Below are 13,073 nucleotides of genomic sequence, written 5' to 3' on the forward strand. Positions count from 1 at the left end.
CAGCAGCAAGCTCCACCCAGTCTGTACCATGTGACCAGCACAAGGATATGGATAAAAGGAAGAAAGAGGAGAAAAGCAAACAGCTACTCCACTAACCCCTTCCCCACAAATAGGTGGCACACAGCTGCAGGCTCACTCCCTAGATTGAGAGGAATTTTATCAGGGGGTGCAATGTTTCTTTTGGGCCCCTTCCCTTCTGAAATCATAATTTCATATGATCACAGAATCACAATTTCTGTGAATTACCCTATATAAAATTAAGTATATAAAACTATGTAGAATTTACAAAATGCGAATACTAGTCTTCACACAATACATGCAAACATTTTCTGAGATCCCAGGAAATTTCTGGCTCCCCTGTTTTGGCCCTCTTTTTGACCCTGGCCCTGGGCACAGATATGATGTATCCCCTGCACCACCTTTCAAGGGCCATTGTGAGATCAGAAAATGTAGGATCCCAGGAAACGTTAAAGGCCCCCTGCTTTGGCTCCCAGGCCCCCTTTTTGATCCTGGGCCCAGGTACAATTTACCCCCTGCACCCCACTCTCATGTGCCCTGCCCTCCCTCCCACAGCAGAGAGGCTCCACAAATTCTCACACATCTCTTCTTTCCCCTTGCTGTGTGAAACTCCTTTGGTACCTGTTTGCAAGCATGCTGCTGTGGGTGTGACTCCTAAAAGAACTACTATTAAAATTAAATAAAGCTTATTCTAAAGTTAAGAAACAGTTTCTCATCCAGTACTCCTGTGCTACAGATTGTCTCCCGGATGCTGTTTTGTAGGGAAGAAGCAGCTATCAGGTTTATGTTACATGTTGCTGTGCGGTGTTATATGTAAGGTTGACCTAAATTGGGGCTTTTCATTTCTTGTAAAATGGTGAAATAACCCAAGCAAGAAGTATTAAAATCAGTCCTTTCAACCTGGCAGGGTCTGACCAAAAAGATACCACGGCTTTAACTGATTCAACCATATGTTCGCCGGCAACTTTCCTGAAGCCATCCAGAGGTAAGTTCCGTTTTTGAAGCCATAGCCACATTGTTTAGAGGACACACAGAACTGCCAAGGGAAAACAGGGTGTTTCCATTGGCAGAGGCTAAGCAAGTTGTATTGCCAGTGTACAGTGCCAGTACACTGAAATTCCTCCTGGCCCTCACACGGAACTTGGTGAAAATTTTCAACTCATAAAATGGCAGCTGTTCCAATACCCCGTAACCAAAGAAGGTGACCCAAGCTCTTAGCTGAATCAAAGAGGCTTGCCAGTTGAAGAACAGGAAAGCTGCCTTCCTCTTCTGGATCCTTCATATCAGATTATGCTTGTCCTTACACATGTGAATGAATGCACAGGTGTGCTTGTGGGAATGTTGTGTAAGACAGTTCTGAGTTGAAGTCCCAAAATGTACTAGGTAGCAGGACTTTGCTCTGTAAGTAGTTGAAGGCAAGCGATGAAGGGGCGAAAGTCGAGGCAGCAATGCTCCACTGGAGTTCTTTGAAAAGTGCCACTGCGGCAGTGATCAGAGCAAACACAGCCCAACCACTCCGAGCATGTGGGTTGTGAGTGTTTGTGCATTCACAGCTGCGGCAGCAGGGCTTTTCAAAGAACCCCAGCAGGGCATTGCTGCCTCACCTTCTGCCTTCACACTGCGCATCGCTGGCATAGACTATAAATCAACTACGTAAATATGCAGTTCTGCTTGTGAAATGCAATGAAATTACGGAGGATCAGGGAGAATGTTGAGTCAAAGTGCATTTTGATCATTTCTGTTTGCATTCTGGAAGTCTCAGCATTGACAAGTAATATAACCTGCATTTGTCAAGCTTTTTTATTATTTACTATATTTATTCATCACTTTTTCATAAAGAGCAGCCATGTATAAAATTACTGTTTACAGACCATACTGAATCCTTGTCCTAATAAAACCAATACAGTGGTACCTCGCATAACGAAAGCCTCGCGCACCAAAAAACTCGCAGAACAAAAGCGTTTTGCGAAGTTTGGTAACTCGCACAACGAATTTTTATGACTCGTGCTTCGCAAGACAAATTTTTTTTTGTTTCTTTTGATTTGTTTTAAGGGGGGGATCTTCATGCCAGTTTATGATCCCCTTCACCCTAGTAAGGGGAGGATCTTCATGCCAGTTTATGATCCCGTTCACCCTAGTAAGGGGGGATCTTCATGTCAGTTTATGATCCCGTTCACCCTAGTAAGGGGAGGATCTTCATGTCAGTTTATGATCCCGTTCACCCTAGTAAGGGGAGGATCTTCATGCCAGTTTATGATCCCGTTCACCTTAGTAAGGGGAGGATCTTCATGCCAGTTTATGATCCCGTTCACCCAAGTAAGGGGGGATCTTCATGTCAGTTTATGATCCCGTTCACCCTAGTAAGGGGAGGATCTTCATGCCAGTTTATGATCCCGTTCACCCTAGTAAGGGGAGGATCTTCATGCCAGTTTATGATCCCGTTCACCCTAGTAAGGGGGGATCTTCATGCCAGTTTATGATCCCGTTCACCCTAGTATGGGGAGGATCTTCATGCCAGTTTATGATCCCGTTCACCCTAGTAAGGGGAGATCTTCATGCCAGTTTATGATCCCGTTCACCCAAGTAAGGGGGGATCTTCATGCCAGTTTATGATCCCGTTCACCCTAGTAAGGGGAGGATCTTCATGCCAGTTTATGATCCCGTTCACCCTAGTAAGGGGGGATCTTCATGTCAGTTTATGATCCCGTTCACCCTAGTAAGGGGAGGATCTTCATGTCAGTTTATGATCCCGTTCACCCTAGTAAGGGGAGGATCTTCATGCCAGTTTATGATCCCGTTCACCTTAGTAAGGGGAGGATCTTCATGCCAGTTTATGATCCCGTTCACCCAAGTAAGGGGGGATCTTCATGTCAGTTTATGATCCCGTTCACCCTAGTAAGGGGAGGATCTTCATGCCAGTTTATGATCCCCTTCACCCTAGTAAGGGGAGGATCTTCATGCCAGTTTATGATCCCGTTCACCCTAGTAAGGGGAGGATCTTCATGCCAGTTTATGATCCCGTTCACCCTAGTAAGGGGGGATCTTCATGCCAGTTTATGATCCCGTTCACCCTAGGGAGCGGGGGATCTTCATGTCAGTTTATGCTCACATTCACACTAGTAAGGGGCGGATCTTCATGTCGGTTTATGATCCCGTTCACCCAAGTAAGGGGGGATCTTCATGTCAGTTTATGATCCCGTTCACCCTAGTAAGGGGAGGATCTTCATGCCAGTTTATGATCCCCTTCACCCTAGTAAGGGGAGGATCTTCATGCCAGTTTATGATCCCGTTCACCCTAGTAAGGGGAGGATCTTCATGCCAGTTTATGATCCCCTTCACCCTAGTAAGGGGAGGATCTTCATGCCAGTTTATGATCCCGTTCACCTTAGTAAGGGGAGGATCTTCATGCCAGTTTATGATCCCGTTCACCCAAGTAAGGGGGGATCTTCATGTCAGTTTATGATCCCGTTCACCCTAGTAAGGGGAGGATCTTCATGCCAGTTTATGATCCCCTTCACCCTAGTAAGGGGAGGATCTTCATGCCAGTTTATGATCCCGTTCACCCTAGTAAGGGGAGGATCTTCATGCCAGTTTATGATCCCGTTCACCCTAGTAAGGGGGGATCTTCATGCCAGTTTATGATCCCGTTCACCCTAGGGAGCGGGGGATCTTCATGTCAGTTTATGCTCACATTCACACTAGTAAGGGGAGGATCTTCATGCCAGTTTATGATCCCGTTCACCCTAGTAAGGGGAGGATCTTCATGCCAGTTTATGATCCCGTTCACCCTAGTAAGGGGGGATCTTCATGTCAGTTTATGATCCCGTTCACCCTAGTAAGGGGAGGATCTTCATGTCAGTTTATGATCCCGTTCACCCTAGTAAGGGGAGGATCTTCATGCCAGTTTATGATCCCGTTCACCTTAGTAAGGGGAGGATCTTCATGCCAGTTTATGATCCCGTTCACCCAAGTAAGGGGGGATCTTCATGTCAGTTTATGATCCCGTTCACCCTAGTAAGGGGAGGATCTTCATGCCAGTTTATGATCCCCTTCACCCTAGTAAGGGGAGGATCTTCATGCCAGTTTATGATCCCGTTCACCCTAGTAAGGGGAGGATCTTCATGCCAGTTTATGATCCCCTTCACCCTAGTAAGGGGAGGATCTTCATGCCAGTTTATGATCCCGTTCACCCTAGTAAGGGGAGGATCTTCATGCCAGTTTATGATCCCGTTCACCCTAGTAAGGGGGGATCTTCATGCCAGTTTATGATCCCGTTCACCCTAGTATGGGGAGGATCTTCATGCCAGTTTATGATCCCGTTCACCCTAGTAAGGGGAGATCTTCATGCCAGTTTATGATCCCGTTCACCCTAGTAAGGGGAGATCTTCATGCCAGTTTATGATCCCGTTCACCCTAGTAAGGGGAGGATCTTCATGTCAGTTTATGTAAGTAAGTCCCATTGTGCTTGCTCCCAGGAAAGTGTGCACAGGATTACAGCCTTCAAGTTCCCCACTCAGCATCCCCCCCCATTTTTGAAATCCTCAGTACAGTATGTATGCCTTTAAAGAGCACTTAATAAACACTTTGTAAACCAAATTTGACTTTGTTCTGACTTTTCTTGCCCATAGGAACGCATTAATTAAATTTTAATGCATTCCTATGGGAAAACGCGCTTCGCAAAACGAAAAACTCACATAACGAAAGGACTCGCGGAACGGATTAATTTCGTTATGCGAGGCACCACTGTATTCTATTTATTAATTGCAACAGTCAGGATGGTGTAGGTGTAGGGGAAGGAGATCCAGGTTCAAATCCCCACCCAGCTATGGGTGACCTTGGGCCAGTCAGTCTTTCTCAGCCTCACGTACCTCACAGGGGGGTTGGGAGGACAAAAGGAGGGAAGGAACCATGTGTACCACCCCGCGTTCATTGGAGGAGAGGTGTATAAAAATATAAATAAAAGCATAACCATATGCATGCCTACTGAGAAGTAAGTTCTATTGTGTTCAGTGGGGCTGACTCTTAGGAAAGTGTGAATAGGATTGCAGCCTAAATTTCCAATAGGTTCATTGTTAAACACCTTATTTTGAAAGAGACAAGATGTTACTCAAATACCTTGTGGTATTTAGATAAATAAAATGGACAGTTGCTCCTTCAACATTTTGCTATATATATATATAAATTTTAACAGGACAGCCTCACAAGTAGTCACTTCCGGATGCTTCATCCTTTTCAAAAATGCTGTAAAATAACTTCATTGAAAAAATTGGCAATCCTTTGATCATTATGTCCAAACACCCATCAGTAATATTTATTGTGTAATCAGTGGGACTTACTCCTGAATAAATGACATTCAAGACATGAGTGAAGAATTTTGAATGATACATTCAGCCAAAGGACATTAGTGTCTTTCCTTGTACTAGTAATGAGAGTTGGTTTAGCACTGAAGACTTCATTATGCTATCAACATTAACATTAGAATCAAACAGGTACTTATGGTTCTGGGACACCGTCTAAGCTGACTCTTATTTCTGTTTCATTTCCAGTTCGCAAATCCTTCTCCTTTCTCTTCCACTCAAGTAAACATCTGGCTCCAACCTATCTGACATCAAATAGTGGTAAAATTATTTCTTTTACTCTATCAATGCACAAAAGCGCAATCATCATCTGTCATGATGGAACCATGTCGGACACACCTTTCCATGTGCTTTTTTTTTCTTGCCTTCAGACAGTGTTGCTAATGACAGTGTTGCCTTCAGACAGTGTTGCTAACAGACAGAGTCTGTACTCCTATCCTATCCCATCTCACAACTGAAAATGTTCTGATTAGAGGAAAAGGTCCTTGGAACCATTTTTTCCCCAATCAAAGCTGGCTTCATTCCAAGATTGAAAAACTATGCAAAAATCCCTTGCCTACACTAATGAGGAATTCCAGTATGCTTCAGCCACAACTTTGTGCTGCTTCTTTTTAGTCATTCACAGATCAGTGTTTTTTTGCTATGGAATTATGCATCCCACCTAAGAGAAGTGACATCTTTGTAACTGCTTACATCAATGGTTTTCAAAGCATTGTGTTATTCCTTGTAAGCTCATCAGGGGTTCCTCAGTGAGAAGATCAGTAATAATAGATAACCATCCCTAGAAGAATGCATAGATGCAGGGATACTGGATGTGTTCTACAGTGCACTCGGTTTATATGAAGCCACAGTAAGACTAGCAATCGCTCCTGATCATGCCACAGAACTCTCTGCAATACACAGGTGTTTTATGGCAAGTGAGTGTGTAAAGAGATCCTTGTAGGTAGAATACTTGAAAACAACAAGTGCACATGATCCTCTTTCCAAGAATAAAAAAAATGAGTGAGAATATATTGTAGGTCAAACTGTATTCTGTAAGACACAGAAAACCAAAACCAGTTGCTCTACCAAAAGTGGCTTAGAAGTAATGCACTCGCTCAGTAAAACAGTCCTCCAACCAAACCAAACAAAAACCTAATAGCCATAAAATCTTGTTGCCTTCGACTTAAGAAGATGCTATTTTTTCCTAAGGGTTTTACATGGCAGCTGAAAACAGGACAGTATCTTTTGCTAATTTCATGTATAAGGAATGTTTGGTATCTAAGGGCGCAATCCTAACCAACTTTACTGCACCAAGGTAAGGGTAATGTAGCTTTGAGTTAGGGAACAAGCATTGCCTTACCTTCTGTGACTGCCCCCCAACTGCAGGCTGCAGCACATACCCCACTGTCACAGCTATGCCAGTGCTGGAAATTTGGTTAGAATTGTGCCCTTAGTTGAACAGATGCTAGAGCCTGTCATGTTGCCACATTGGAGTTGGAACTCCCTCAACCTGGAGATAAAGCAGAGGAGTATGGTTACTCTTAGAAGCCCCATTCCACTGGAACTCCCTGATTAAGCAAGTGCTCAAACAGATCATCCTCTGCTCAACCAAAGGATGTATTCTTCCAACTCAGTGGACTCCCATGAGAGCTCTGCAACAGAGCTGAAGTCCTCTCATTGCTGTCAGAGCCTGTACTTTTTGCAACTGGACAAAGCTCCTTTAAGACATGGAAGGTTTAATAAGGGAACAAGCAGAGCCAACCACCTAGGCTAAGCTGCAGGCTATTTTAAGCCCATTGAGCTCCAGATCTTGGCTTGCTTTGGTGTAGTGGGGGAGTCAGTGTGGTGTAGTGGTTAGTGATTCAGACTATAATCTGGAAGACCAGGATTCAGCCCCCCACACAAAAGCACACTGGGTGAACTTGAACCAGTCACCATCTCTCTGGTTGCTTTTCCAGTTCTTGATTAGGTGAGGCCTTCACACACAGATACAGTATGGGAAAAATCTTCCTGCAAATATGAGGCAGGAAGTATGCCATGTGTGCTGTATGCCATGTGTGCGAATAATGCAAATGCAAACACGTTTGCTGGGCTGACTGTGTGTTTTTCCCCAGAACATATTGATTGGGAGGGAAAAAAACCCATGCAATTAAACCCAGTCCATGTTATGACATTCTTGATATGCAGCCATATGGCTTTGATGTTGTCACACAGGGAAAATAGGCACCAGGGAAGGTGACTGATGCCATTGTGATGTAGAACTCTGATTATAATGTTTAGCTTGCACTTGGGTCATTCCACCTTATCATGAAGAGAAGCTTTGCATGTACTGTATACTTTTTGAGATGCATGATGTTTCCTGCCATTCAGTTAAATACTAAATCCTGCATGCCAAAATACGCCCCAAGTCAGTTTCCTTCAACAAAGTTCAGTCCAATAAGCATTCATGCCACATGCCTCCGTTTGTTACTTTATCACAAGTAGAGTCCTCATGAATGCTTAGTGGGTCTATTTGTGGCTGTGAATTATATCCACTTCTTACTTAACTAGAAACCATCGAAAACATACACATTTTCTTTTTTTAAAATACTTTTTAGTTTTATTAAAAGCAAACACACACATACACAAAATTTTTTTGAAAAAGTTACAAGTTGTGTGGCAAGTGTGGAGATTTTGAACTACATTCCTTTGTTCTACTACAAAATCATACAAAAAAATTATCAAATCTTAAACAGTCTATGCCTATTATAGAGTACATTTTCCACACAAAGAGAAAAATAAAAAAGCATAAAAGTTAACTCCTATCTACATCAAATCCATAGATCACTTGGCCCAGTTTCCCCTCAATGCGCAGGAAGTCCATGAATGGTTTCCAATTGGCCATAAAAGATTTTACTGACTTGTCTTTAAGAAGAATTGTAAGTTTGTCCATTTCTGCCAAATCCAATACCTTGAACGACCTCTCTTCCAATTCAGGTGTCTGTTCTAGTGGCTGTCTGCTGGTATTCTTTTGCATCTTTTTAGATTGTGAGCCCTTTTGGGACAGGGAGCCATTTAGTTATTTGATTTTTCTCTGTAAACCGCTTTGTGATCTTTTAGTTGAAAGGCAGTATATAAATACTGTTAATAATATTAATAACTTTCCAGCATTTGGCATACAATATCCTTGCAGCAGTTGTCATATATAAAAACATAGTTTCATAATATTTCTGAATCAAATCATCCAGTATTTCCAACAAAAAAGCTTCTGGTTTCATTTATAAATTTACCTTCAATATCAACTGCATTTGCTGGTGTATCAAAGTCAAAACCATATACATTTTCTAGGATCATGGTTTTATCTTTCTTTGTTTTCTTTTTTCTCTTTAGCAGTTGAACAAGTTGCACAGAAACCCATCCTGCAACAAGAAATCACCAGGTTTGATGGAAAAAATGTGTATGTTCCTGGGTATTCTATCCTGACTGGGGAACCAGCTGGTTGGTTCTGTGTCACTTTTTTAAGGAGCTACCTTATATGGAATCAGCTTGTCCTGTACTAAAAACACACACTGGTATTAGACTCAGCAAGAGAGTCTATTCACCAAGAGACTTTTCACAGTCCTGTTTTCTGGGATTACTTAGGGCCCAATCCTATCCAAGTTTCCAGTGCTGATGTAGCTGCAGTGCAAACTTGGAGTAAGGAAGGAAATATTCAGGGATGGGAAAACCCAGCAGGGCTTGACTGGCATCGAGCCACTGAGTCATTGCCCCCACGACTCGACTTGAAAAAGAGTCACAATGGGGGCACTTTCCAAGTCTCTGAGTTACCCTTTAGTGACTGTAAAGCACTCAAGCCCCCCCCCCTTTAAAAAGCACGCTGTGGGGAAAAACAGGGTAGCTGCTGGGCTGTGTGCATGTGTCAGAGCTTGCTTTAACCATCCCTCACTGTCCCTGCCCATCTGTAAATAGGGCGGGAGGGACTGCGAGAGGGCAGGGACAGGAGCAGTAAGAGAGAGGAGGGTCCTTACATCCTGCTGATGTAAGCAGCAACTGCGAGGCTTACCAGGATGACCTGATCCTTTGCAGCCCTTCTCAGAAGTAATCCCACTGTAGCCAGTCATTCAATGAGGCTCCTCCCCCACCCACCAGCCATTCTGTGCAAAGTGTGATCACTATGAACTCCCTCTCCTCTTCCTTGCCTGCTCCAGCCAATCGTAAGGCCAGAAACACTCTTGGCTCCTCCTCCTGCCCTCCTTCAGTCAATGAAAATATCAGAATGCCCATCCTTTGTCCAATGGTCATCTGTTCTTTCCTTCCTATCAGAGACAGGAAAAGAGAGCCCAGTCCCAACTTCCGCCATTCACTGCAAGAGGAAAGCATTAACCGTTCCCTGCCTCATGGTTGGCATCTCCCCGCTGCTCACCCAGTTGGAATGCTGGCCCCACGAGGTTTTCCATGCAGCGAAAACAGTAAGCAAGCACACCTAGACTCAGGCAGACTTGAGTCAGCACGCATGGGGATGAGTGACAAGTCAGGAGCGCCCTGACTCAAGTTTTTTCAGTCTTCCACACAGACAACTCATGAGTCACTGAGTCACCCAAAACCACGCATTTTCGTTGAGTTTGAGTCACTGACTCAAGTTCCCATCCCTGCAAATATTTCCTTACCATGAAGTTGCCTCCGTGACTACCCTCCCTCTCACTGCCAGATGCAGCGTACACCCTGTTGGCATGACTGCATCAGCGCTGGACAGTTGGATAGGTTTGGGCCCTTAAATTGCTTAGCCAGGGGGTGAAAATATGCTCTTCATAATATAAAACACACACACTATTTGTCTGCATTATCTAGCACAACTCTCTAGCAAGAGGTATAGATCATTTTATCAGTTGCATCTATGTTAAAAAAAACCAAAAACACCTGACAGAGGTGGCAACTAATTGCTAGAAAATGAATGGATTACTGTTCAGACAGAGCCTTTTGCTTTCTATGAATACATGTCTAAAGAGATTTGTTAGATTTGGAATTGGATACAGACGCCTAACGCCCACCCTCCCAGTTCGATATTCTTTTTAATGAGTGTATTTATTCGCTACAGTTCTATACTAGTCTCATCCCAAAGATATCAGAGCAGCTTAAGACACAATTCAGTATTATAGAAGACACATGGATGCTGCCCAAAAGGCCAGTTCCTAAGCCCAGTATCTACCTCTTTCTCCTACAGTCTTCACCCCCCCGCACACATGCTCACTTCCCTGATGTAAAAAAGAAATAGACCCAATCTCGTTTTATACATTATTGGGGCAGACATTTGAACTGGGTTGACTGGTTGATGAAGCCCAATGAATCAGCTGCCTCCGATCATGGACAGGTGGCAGTTTGGTGGTGGTGGTGGTTCCCCATGCTTGTCTTCCATGCTTGGCCAGGCCTGCTGGTGCGGCTGCAGAGCCACCACTGCAAGGGCAGAAGCTGCCCCCAGAACTGCCACCACACTTCCCCTCTCCACCCCCACCCTGTCTTGCTCCACTATTTGAAAAAGACAGAGGGACAATAAGAGAGGGAATGTGGAAAGAGAGATCTCCTAGGTCTAGGAGATGCTCTAGGCCACCTTCTCTACTTCCCCTTCCTACTTCCCCTTCTTTCCCCCCTCTGCCTTTTTTAAATGATGCAAACAGAAGCAAGGAGGAGAGGTGGTGGCAGCAGCAGTGACAGGGCTGAGGGTTGCACATATGTGTGCAGCCCTGCATGTGAATAAATGAATATCTACACATCTAACTTGACCTGAGAGATGGTGATGTGTCAGTCACAATCCTGAGCAAGGATTTGAACCTGAGCCTCACCAGTCCATGTCCAGTATACTAACCACTATGCTGCACTGGCTGGCTTACAAATTATCCAAGACTGTAACTAGAAACAGGTATTTGCTGTTCGTGTCGGGTTACATGTGCCCTAAGAATCTCTGAGCCTTCTCTCCCCCCCCCTCCCCGACCCGCGTTTGCTAGAACTGAAGATGCAGAAATGGAATTTCTAAGTAGGCTGGATCAAATCATCATGATAACTGAGATGGGCAAAGAAAAGGTCAAGAACATATGTTCCTGTGAGTGTGAAGAGATTGTGGAATCTGTTATCATGCCCTTGTCTAACCACTGTTTGTCTGTGGGGAATATGACCCGAACTTTTTATTATTTGCTGGAATGCGCGTCTGCTTATGTACAGCTCTCCAACAACTACATGGTGAGTGAGATGTTCTGCTTGTTCTCCCTTCAGCCCAAATGCTTATCCTTTTCTCTCCCTTCTCCTCTGTTAAAAACCATTTTAGAGCCAAGGATTCTAACATTTTTGGCATGTGTCTTCTGATAGTCGATCAGCACAGTTCTAGGCATGTCTAAGGCCCATTGAGGTTAGTGGGACTTACTCTCAGGTATGTGTGTGTAGAATTGCAGCTCAAGGCACTTCATAATAATAGGGCAGGACAGGACATCATAGAAGTCTACTCTGAATTCTAGTGTCCTGTGGGAGATTAACAAACTACTGCTGCCAGTTTCATCTTCCATCATTTTAAGCCACCTTCTTGTGCTTTATTATTGTTATTCTACTTAGAGTGCAATCCTAACCAACTTTCCAGCACTGGCATAGCCGTACCAGTGGGGCATGTGCTGTATCCTGCAGTTGGGGTGCAATCATGGAGACCCCCTCAATGAAAGGCAATATTTGTTCCCTTACATTGGAGTTGCATGGCCGTTATGTCAGTGCTGGAAAGCTGGTTAGGATTGTGGCCTTAATCACAGCCTATGCTGGGTTGGTGGTAATTGTTGTTGTTGTGGCTGTTGGCATTATTGTTGTTGTTATTTTATACCGCTTTGCAACAAAAAAAGTTCATAAAGTGGTTTACAGACAAAATCATGTTATTTCCCCCAACCTTTTCTCTTCTGGAGTTTGAATGCATGGGGGTTAGGCTTTGCCAGCTGATTGAAACAAATTCCTAAGCCTAATTATTGATTTATATGTTGGCTTACAGGCATTCCCAGAAAAGCAAGGGAAAAGATAGTTCCCTGCCCTATCCATTTTTTTAACCCAGTGCTTCTACTATAGAGCTTGTGCGCTGAACTCTCCCCAGTTCTGTTCCCACCCAGGTTATTCAGTTTCAAGAGTTAGGAACCCTTGGGATGGGAGAAGAGTAACAGAGATACCAAAAGTAAATTTTCTCTGGTGATATTCTTGTTCAAGGCATTTACGTATCTGAATGCAGCAGAGAACCTGCTCAAATCTATCAACTCGAAGCGCAAAATTATTAGCCAGTTTGAAGAGGCCATTTTGTACAGCCTTAAAGGGAAGGTAAGATATAATGTTGGGAGTCAGTTATTGCTGTGTGGGTGAGACCTTCTGGAAACCATCCACTTGGTCTTCTGAAATTGGCCCATTGTACAGTCAAAATTAAAGATAGCAAACCAATGTGGGTTACGTTGTCTCCTTTCTTTCTGGTGCATCCCACACAAATCTTTGCAGGAAAGAGGTGGTGCGTAACAAGGAGCACAAACCAGAGGATTCTGGGAGCCATCAGGTAAGAGCCAGAGGAAATAGACAGGAATGTGATCAAGGTAGCCAAGGTCAGGAATCATGAAAGCAGTTTGGGCAAGGGGTCAGGCAGGGGTGGCATGACCCAGAATGGCGCAAGATGCTGCCGCATGTCAGTCACTGCCATACTTGTGCAAAATCAACAACAAACCGTACCTTGCTCCT

The 13,073-nt window shown here is 44.0% G+C and overlaps 1 protein-coding gene across 1 annotated transcript in view; it reads left to right on the plus strand.

The window, feature by feature from the left end:
- The window catches only part of ADCY10 (adenylate cyclase 10), a 78,963-nt gene that overhangs the window by 49,771 nt on the left and 16,119 nt on the right, over window positions 1–13,073 (plus strand). The window contains exons 23-26 of the mRNA XM_066624527.1: window positions 5,565–5,636; window positions 8,727–8,805; window positions 11,336–11,567; window positions 12,561–12,668. Coding sequence (XP_066480624.1) covers window positions 5,565–5,636; window positions 8,727–8,805; window positions 11,336–11,567; window positions 12,561–12,668 — 491 coding nt within the window. The remainder of the gene's footprint in view (window positions 1–5,564; window positions 5,637–8,726; window positions 8,806–11,335; window positions 11,568–12,560; window positions 12,669–13,073) is intronic.

The sequence above is a fragment of the Tiliqua scincoides genome, chromosome 4 (assembly GCF_035046505.1).
Source record: "Tiliqua scincoides isolate rTilSci1 chromosome 4, rTilSci1.hap2, whole genome shotgun sequence".
Classification (NCBI taxonomy): Eukaryota; Metazoa; Chordata; class Lepidosauria; order Squamata; family Scincidae; genus Tiliqua; species Tiliqua scincoides.